The 8,911-nt window shown below is 44.1% G+C and overlaps 1 protein-coding gene across 1 annotated transcript in view; it reads right to left on the bottom strand.

The window, feature by feature from the left end:
* Nucleotides 1–3,285: 3,285 nt before the first annotated feature.
* The window catches only part of LOC121273329 (protein lifeguard 2-like), a 36,566-nt gene continuing 30,940 nt past the window's right edge, over nt 3,286–8,911 (bottom strand). The window contains exons 9-12 of the mRNA XM_041180471.1: nt 8,107–8,194; nt 5,339–5,434; nt 4,286–4,339; nt 3,286–3,435 (exon numbers count right to left, since the gene is read on the bottom strand). Of these exons, the coding sequence (XP_041036405.1) occupies nt 3,286–3,435; nt 4,286–4,339; nt 5,339–5,434; nt 8,107–8,194 (388 nt within the window). The remainder of the gene's footprint in view (nt 3,436–4,285; nt 4,340–5,338; nt 5,435–8,106; nt 8,195–8,911) is intronic.

The raw sequence follows: 8,911 nt of genomic DNA, 5'->3' as shown, positions 1-8,911 counted from the left end.
CCCGTGTCTTAACTCACACCGAGTCCCATTCCCCTATCACCCCTGTGTTCACTGACCTACCTTGGCTCCCAGTCAAGCAACGTCCTGATTTTAAAATTCTCATCCTTGTTTCCAAATCCCTCCATGTCCTCGCCCCTCCCTTTCTCTGGAATCTCCTCCAGCCCCACAATCCTCCAAGATTTCTGTACTCCTCTAATTCTGACCTCTTCTGCATTCCCAATTTTAATTGCTCCACCATTGGCGGCCTTACCTTCAGTTGCCTTGGCCCCAAGCTCTGGAATTCCCTCTCTACACCTCGCCGTCTCTCTTTTGCTCACCTCCTTTAAGACACTCTTTAAAACTACCTCTTTGACCAAGCTTTTGGTAATCTGACCTAATATTGCCTTATGTGGCTCAGGGTCATATTTTGTTTTATAATGCTCCTGTGAAGCACCTTAGGCTGTGTTATTATGTTACAGTTACTATGTAAATGAGAGTTGTTGTTCTTACATGGCTCTGCAAATTTTTCTCCCAAGTTAGCTTGCACTTACTTAGTGTATATGTAAGTGAGCTGATCCTCTGACTTATGGTGCTGTCAGTGCTACAAGGATGCCATATGTGGAGTATGTTATATTGCAGAGTATCATGTTAACTGCATTATGTTGCACCATATCACAACTAACTTACTTAAATCCCAGGTCAAGAATATTCAGCAAACTGAATTGTTCAGAAAGAAAATGATGAATTTAAAAGAGAGTGAACATTTGTTGAATAATCATGGGATTAATCACGGTTATACAAGCAACATCAGCAGATGGAATTCTGTCTGGTGCTTACAAAAGGATTAAAGCTGGCCCTCTAAGTCCCGTTCCCCTATCACCCCTGTGCTTATTGACCTACATTGGCACCCAGTCAATTAACATCTTGATTTTAAAATTCTTATCCTGGTTTTCAAATCCCTCCATGGCCTCACCCCTCCCTATCTCTGTAATCTCCTCCAGCCCCACAACCCTCCGAGATCTCAGCGCTCCACTAAGTCTGGCCTCTTAGGCATCCCTGATTTTAATTGCTCCACCACTGGTGGCCGCACCTTCAGTTATAGGTCCTAAACTGAAGATTGTATTCAGAATTTCTAAATAAAAGTTTACCAAAAAGAATGACTTTGATCTGCTTCCAACCCAGCATTCATTTGATGTATCATAGATGGCCCCATTGTCTGCCGCCCTGATTGTTGCCAGAATTTTCATGGGAAGAAGCTTCGTGTGAGACCTCACTGCAAAGCTTACTTTATTATCTAGGTTTCATCTCCCTTTCTCTGTGAATAAAACAGCATTGTGTCTCTTTTGTTATTGGTTTTATACAATTTCGATAGCACTTGGTCCACAGAATCCCCTCAACTGGTTCCGATTGGCCAACGGTGTCAGAGAAGAATTGTCCAGGTTGTTTTTTCCCTTACTGGCCCTGGATTTTGACATGGCTGTGGGAGGGAGTTTAAGGATGTGTTTACTCATGCTGCTCCATCCATCATGGTATGTGGCAGGCTTGACAGACTCCAAATAATTCCTGTCCCTCAATCTCGTTGGTTTGTATGTTTTCTTTTGTACTCATCTTCATTCCTGGGCCAAGAGTCTTTGTACAATTGGGAATTATCTGACCCTTCTTTTATCCCCTTTTTTGGGCAAGTAACTCAGGGTGCACTGGAACCCGTTATTCATGGCCTGCAATGAGCATCATCATCACTCGGTTTGGATTTCTTTTATTAATTCACAGGATGTGGGCATCACTGGTAAGGTCAGCATTTATTGCCCATCCCCAATTACCCTTCAGAAGGTGGCAGTGAAGGTTCCAGATTATTTAATTGAATTTAAATTCCCCAGCTTCCATGGTGGGATCTGAACTTGTATCTCTAAGTCATTAATCCGAGCTCTGAATTACTAGTTCAGTAACATAACCACTATGCTAACGTTCTACTAATTTTTGCTAGCCTTTTTATTCTGAATGTTGGAGTATACATCTCAGCACTTTGCAGAGGGGATATTAGAAGTTACAGCACAGAAGGAAGGAAATAAAGAATTTGTGTTTCTATAGCGCCTTTTACATCCTTCCCAAATGCTTCAATTCATTATTTTTCAAGTACCGTCACTGTTGTCATGTCAGCAAACGCAGCAGCCAATTTGCGCACAGCAAGCTCCCACACACAGCAAATGAAATAAATGATCTGCTAATCTGCTTTTAAAATGGGGTTTATGGAGAGCTCACCTTCGAAATAGTGCTGTGAAATGTTTAACGTCCGCCCAAGAGGGCATAAAGATGGTTGAGATCTCCAACAGCGCAGCACTCCCTCAGTACTGCACTGGGAGTGTCAGCCTGGATTTTGTGCTCAAGCCTCTGGGGTGGTCTTGAACCTCCAACCTCCTGATTCAGAGGCAAGAGTACTACCCAATGAGCCATGGCTGATATGTAAAATTGTGTAAGAGCAAGAGTGAGAGCAATTTCCCTCTTTCACCATTTTGGGGAGAGGTAATTTTTTTTTTTAAAAGGGTCCATTCAACCCCTGGATTCCATGCACCTCCCAGTGACCAGTTGCTGAGCAGAATAGGCCTGGGCTGTCAAAATAGACAGCCCACTCAACCAACAAACACTGTTTGAAAATTCTTTCCAAGGCATTCATAGATATTGCTTCTTCTTCAGTTCTCTGCCCACAGGCAGGTCCTGGACGATTACTTGCCAAGCCATAGCAAAATGCTGCGATTTTATTACAATGGGTAGAGTGAGGAGACAGGCTCCAGGTCTATCGCAACCAGAACAGGGAATATGCTGTTGGTGTAAATCTGATCCACTCACTAGCTGTCTAGCCAACAGAGCTAACCAGACTCCACCGCAACCACCCCCCCCACCCCCCCCCGCCCCCCCCACCCCAGATAGTGCTCTACACCCTTTAAAAATGAATACAAATTTAACAAAAGAGGAAGGTGAACTTGGATCACTGGCAGCTGACTCTAATACAAGGAAGCAGATAAGTCAGCTATGTTCTGCTTTTAAATTGTGACTTGGAAGTTTGCACAAAGAAAGCTCAAAATGCACTAGTATATGTATTTTGGTCATGCTTCTACCTATAAGCGTGTGCAGTTCCACCTTATACTAGATTCACAGTATGTTAACACAAAAGAATTCCAATATCAATAAGTTACTGGACAAGCTGGAGTGAATGAATTCTCTCAGCGACTCCATTTGCTGTAACTCTAGGTGTTGCTGTGGCTGGTATTCTTACATCTGGTAGTCTATGTTGAGCAAAGACTGACTGACTCATTCTCTATTGGTGCCAAAAATCTGCAGCATGAAGGTGAAGATGTAAATGATGTCCAGGTAGATATTCAGCGCCCCAAAGATGTACTCCTCAGGGCTGATCGCGTACCGGCGATTCCCTATCAGTAGCTGCGTGTCAAAGGCCAGGAACTGGAGGAGAATAAGCATAACGTATGTGGTATTTGAATGGTCTTTTTCTGTGAAGCTAAAGTAATTACAGGTTTGCATGCAATTAGATTGAAGAAAATAGATGACCTGTGCTTATAACCACAGGCTGTTGCAAGGCGCTTTACAGCCAGTGAAGTACTTTTGGAACATAGCTACTGTTGTAATGTAGGAAACGCGGCTGCCAATTTGCGCACAGCAAGCTCCCACAACAATGTGATAATAACCAGATCGTCTGTTTTTAGCTCTGGTTTAAGGAATAAATATCAGCCAAAAGACAACCTGTTCTTCTTTAAGAAGTGCCATAAGATCTTTTAAATCCAGCTCAGAGTGCATTAACATCACATCCGAAAGACAGCACCTCCAACAGTACAGCACCACCATTGGTACTGCACCGGCAGCATCAGCCTAGATTTTGTGCTTAAGTCTCCAGAGTAGGTCTTGAACCCACAACGTTCAAGCTCAGCTGACACTTGACAGGCACTCCAGTCTAGCACCGCCAGTCAGTAGCCTGCCTGCCCTTAAAACTGGTGGTGCACTGATGGAGAAGACGCCAGTAAAGCCTGTAAAAAACTGCAGCCAACAACACACACAGGTCATTGTCTGGTCATCAGCTGCAGTGGGAGGTAGAAACACTAAACTTACCTTGTTCCACCAGTAGTGGAGACCCACTTTTTTGTACATCTTGCGAACAGCTTGTCAAACTTCTAAATGGAAATAGCACCGAGTCAGAATTGAAAATGGGAGGGAAGGACAGAGAGACAGGCTGGTAAGGGGGAAGGGCTTGTGTCCAAAACCTTAGCTGCAAAGTAAAAATGCCCCGTGAATCACTCACCATTGTAAAAATGATAGCGCCAAGCACTGCATAAACAGCATGAAGCCAGGGAACCTGAAACATAAAACAAGCACAGCATCAATCATGGCCTCTTATAATAGGCTCATTTAGTGGCAACAGTGGTCGGCAACATTGGTCTCTGCCATTGGCCTATGTTGTCAATAATGGTAGCTCCCATTGGCCCACATTGTCAATAACAGTGGCACGCATTGGCCTACGTTGTCAATAATGGCGGCACCCATTGGCCCACATTGTCAATAACAGTGGCACCCATTGGCCCACATTGTCAGTAATGGTGGCACCCATTGGCCTTTGTTGTCAATAACAGTGGCACCCATTGGTCTATGTTGTCAATAATGGTGGCACCCATTGGCCCACAATGTCAATAATGGTGGCACCCATTGGCCTACATTGTCAATAACAGTGGCACCCATTGGCCTATGTTGTCAATAATGGTGGCACCCATTGGCCCACATTGTCAATAATGGTGGCACCCATTGGCCCACATTGTCAATAATGGCGACACCCATTGGCCTTCGTTGTCAATAATAGTGGCAACCATTGGTCCACATTGTCAATAATGGTGGCACCCATTGGCCTACGTTGTCAATAATGGTGGCACCCATTGGCCTACGTTGTCAATAATAGTGGCACCCATTCGCCCACACAGTCAAGTAGTCTCGGTCATTGCTCCACAGTGTCAGTAATTTTTTTCTGCCATTGGCTCATATTATCAATAGGCATCACAGCAACAACTGTGAAGTTGCAAGCTGGGACCTTGTGCGATGCAGAGGGTTAATAATCCCCATATCTCCAAATCCCCAACTCTCTCAATGATGATCCTGAACCCTAACACACTACCTAACCCTAAACAGAGTTTGGTATGTGATGGAGGACAACTGCAGCATCAGCAGTCACTCTGTTTTGAAATATATTTTTTCTGTGAGGCTTAGACGTAGTTGAAAGTGGAGCGCTTCATGGGCCCTCATTTAAAAGATGCGGCAATTATTTGTGTCCAAGTGAACGGGTAGGATGGTGGAGGAGTTTACGTACATATTGAAACGGCAACACAATCGCCAGGACCAAGCCACTGATGCAAAGGACTATCAGCAACACAAACAGAACCCCATGGCAGGAGGTAAAGTCAAACTGAAAAAAAGTGAGAGAAAATTTTGGTTATCAGATCTGTGGTTAGATTCAGAGTAAAGTAAAATGAATTTGAAGCAGAGACATTAAAAAAAATCTAAGTTCTATACCCCTTTCCCTCACTATTTGTCCGTCAGGCAGCTCCTCTGGACAATGCCCAAGCCTATCTCAAGCCTCTGGTGTTATTTAGCAGGCCCTGGGAGGCACCCTAGAGTAGAACAGCGTGCATTTCCTCCAATTTCCATTACCCCTGTGTGGAGGTGCCCGTGGCTTCCATAGTGACATGGCCCAGAAATCCCAGCTGTAGCATATAAGGAACAAGAGATGCAATCACACTGTAGCAAAAGTGAAACGTTTTTGTTGATATATTATTTATTACAGAATTTGCCCTTTCTTGTGATGTTATGTACAGAATTAAACTGTAATAACTTACATTTATATAGCACCTTTAATGCAAAAATGTCAATCTGAGGTGTTTCACAGGGGCATCATCAATCAAAATTTGACGCCGAGCCACATAAGGAGATATTACAGTGGTTGGCCAGACACTTGGTGAGAGAGGTAGGTTTTAAGAAGTGTCATAAAGGAGGAGAGAAAGGTGGAGAGGTTTAGGGAAGGAACTCCAGAGCTTGAAGCCTAGGCAGCTGAAGGCACAGCCGCCAATGGTGGAGCGATGAAGCAATCATTGGAAGAATGCAGAGATCTCGCAGGGTTATAGGGCTGAAGGTGGTTGCATGGATAGGGAGGGGCCAGGCCATGGAGGGATTCGAAAACAAGACTGAGAATTTGAACCACCAGGTTCAGTTGAAGTAATGACCCAGTTTGGCTGATAGACATTATGGCAGAACAGAGATGAAAGTGGCTGTTGGTATAGCACAGAATGGCCTTGATATGTGAACGTTTATTGCTAATATTCTTTTTAAATGAGGCAAGACCTCATAATTCATCCAAAAGGGGCCATGCCATTCAATTTAAATACAAACATCTTTTGGATTTTTAGCATATTACATTGACTGAAAGCCTGGGAGATACATTTTTTATTTCTCTGGCTCCAGTCAGACTTCAAAGAACTTTCGAAGTATATCTCAGCCTGAGGCCTGTTTTTCAATCCTTCTGAAGCCATCAGATCAGACAGAATGAAAGGGGCTCCTCCGAAGGTTTCACAATGGCTACAGGCAGGAATCTTATTTTAAATCCTGTTTTACAATGAACTTTAGTGCAGAGATATGATGGATTGCTATTTTCTTTATTCAGATGGGTGATATTTGTGTATTGTAAGCCTGCTGTTCGCCTTTACTACAATTTATCTATTCACTGTTAGGAAGGCTGTTTGGTACTTCATAGGTGAAGTGTTTATGTCACTGTTTCTTCAAATCAAGGAAATCTTGTGTGGGTCCGCGATACATCAAATGTCAAGGGTTTCTGTTCTGTCGCTGGATTTGCCACAATTACTCAGATATTGGGTACATAAAGGGCACAAGAGCTTGCTCATGAATGTGGCTTTTGGCCTGGAGCACCAAGGAGCATATCAAAAAGAGTTGTGCCTCTTGCTGTGCTGCATCACTGGAAAAGTCAGAAAATCGTAACTCTCACATTCAACCAGTCTGGCAGCCAACATCTCAAACCCCAACGCATCGTGCTACAAGTGTCACTCTAACCAGGCGCATTGTATTTGACCCTTCCCCATGGTAAAACAACCTTCCCCACATAGGAAAGGTATACAAATGTAAGCTGGTCTTACTTTTGCCACAGTCTTGAGGCACATGCAGCATCAAGAAGCGATCCTACACCACATTTACCAATGTTTTACTACTAAAGAGATGATGCAAAGCTTGGGCCCCGAAAGAGAGAGAGGATGTGTGTGTGTGTGTGTGTGTGTGAATGGCATCACAATGGAAGTAAAATCCTGCCTCAGTGTGTGCCACCAACAACCAGATTCAATGGGGGGAATTTTAATCCCCAAAAGTATTTTGAACCTGTCCACTTCATTTTAACGAAGCTGGAGCAAGGGGTTTGGTGGCCATCCCACTCCCAGCTTGTGGCTCCCTCATTTAAATATTTTAATGTGGCTGCATGCCTCAGATTGTATCTCTGTTCCAACTTCAGGGCTGTCCGCCCAGTCCTTGAGGAAACCCAGCAGCTAAAGGGAAACAAGGACTGCTGGATGGGAGCGGTAAGTACTTTACCAACACTGCTTGTGGACCAAGCGGAACAGAGAGCTTTTCTCCTGGCTTCCCAAGTAAACCAGTTTCCCACTTTGCCCGATTGAATACCTCCTGCTTTTGGATCTCTCCCTGCCCCCCCCGCCACCCCCCCATCTTACTCACGATTACCAGCACCCCTCACCTTTGCCTCCTTCCCAACACCCTGTGATCAACCCCGGCCCTCCAAGCCACATTGTAACCACTCACGATCTTTACCCAGAGCAGGACCATCTTCCTTGCTCCTGGGCTACGGACCCTTCCACAGCATTCTTTGCCTGACAGGAAGTCAAGCAGGGAACATACAAAAAACAAACGCATGCCATAGAGTTAAGACTCAATCAGAACTCGACTCCCCTCACAGTTTGGAAATCCCGACTCAGTAAGTATCAGGGCCAATGTCTTGCTAGTTCATTCCATTTCAGGACACAGGGGGAACTGATCATTTGGAAGCCTCCAGGAGGCCCATCTTACCTTAGTTTGAAAACTGAATATTGTAACCGCAAAACACACCAGTGCTGTGATGGCAAAGCAAAGCAGAACCGATTTTGTATTGTAGAAGCTGGAAAATTAAAGATCAAAAATAATCAATACAGATCTTTTTCTTGGTATCAAAAATCAGTTTTAATTGTTTTGTGTTTTTTTATATATTATCCATTTGACATGATAGTCTGTGGTTGTCCCACTGCTTGAGTCAATAGCTTCAGCACTAATCTCCATAGCCCTTCCCTTTCTCTCATTCAGAAGCCAAATCAAAGGACAAAGGCTACAGCAAAAGTACCCACCAAGGTTAATAAAGAAGGATGGAAGACAGGTCACATGAGGAAGCAGAGATTAGGTGACACCAAGCCCAGGTTTTAAAGTCCTGTTGAGTGGAGAAGAAACAGAACACGGGTGGGGAGGTGGGGTGGTGCAGGGGACTTAATGAAGGGTTCCACAGTATGTGGGCTGTGGGATGGTGGGAAGAAGCGAGGGCAGGTTCAACAGGGGAAGAAAAAAAACTGGTTAAAGAGCTGACAATCTTAAGGAATTGAAGAAAAAGGGGGAATGGTAAGATGCAATATTCAAGACAGTGATCATAAAATACAAGAATACAACAATAGCACAAACTGCAGGTACTTGAAACCTCTTAACCTTGTGCAAATAAACATTATAAGATTGACAGCAGACATCAGAGAGCCAGAGCTGTCAATCAAGCAATGTTTTCCTTGGGGCTCAGGTGTTTCATCAGAGTAATGGATATCAGGCCTCTCAACCAAGTCTCATTATGTATCCTTGG

This window comes from Carcharodon carcharias, chromosome X, assembly GCF_017639515.1.
Source record: "Carcharodon carcharias isolate sCarCar2 chromosome X, sCarCar2.pri, whole genome shotgun sequence".
Lineage (NCBI taxonomy): Eukaryota > Metazoa > Chordata > Chondrichthyes > Lamniformes > Lamnidae > Carcharodon > Carcharodon carcharias.
The sequence above is the reverse complement of the archived record's forward strand: the minus strand, read 5'-3'. Positions and strand labels throughout refer to the sequence as shown.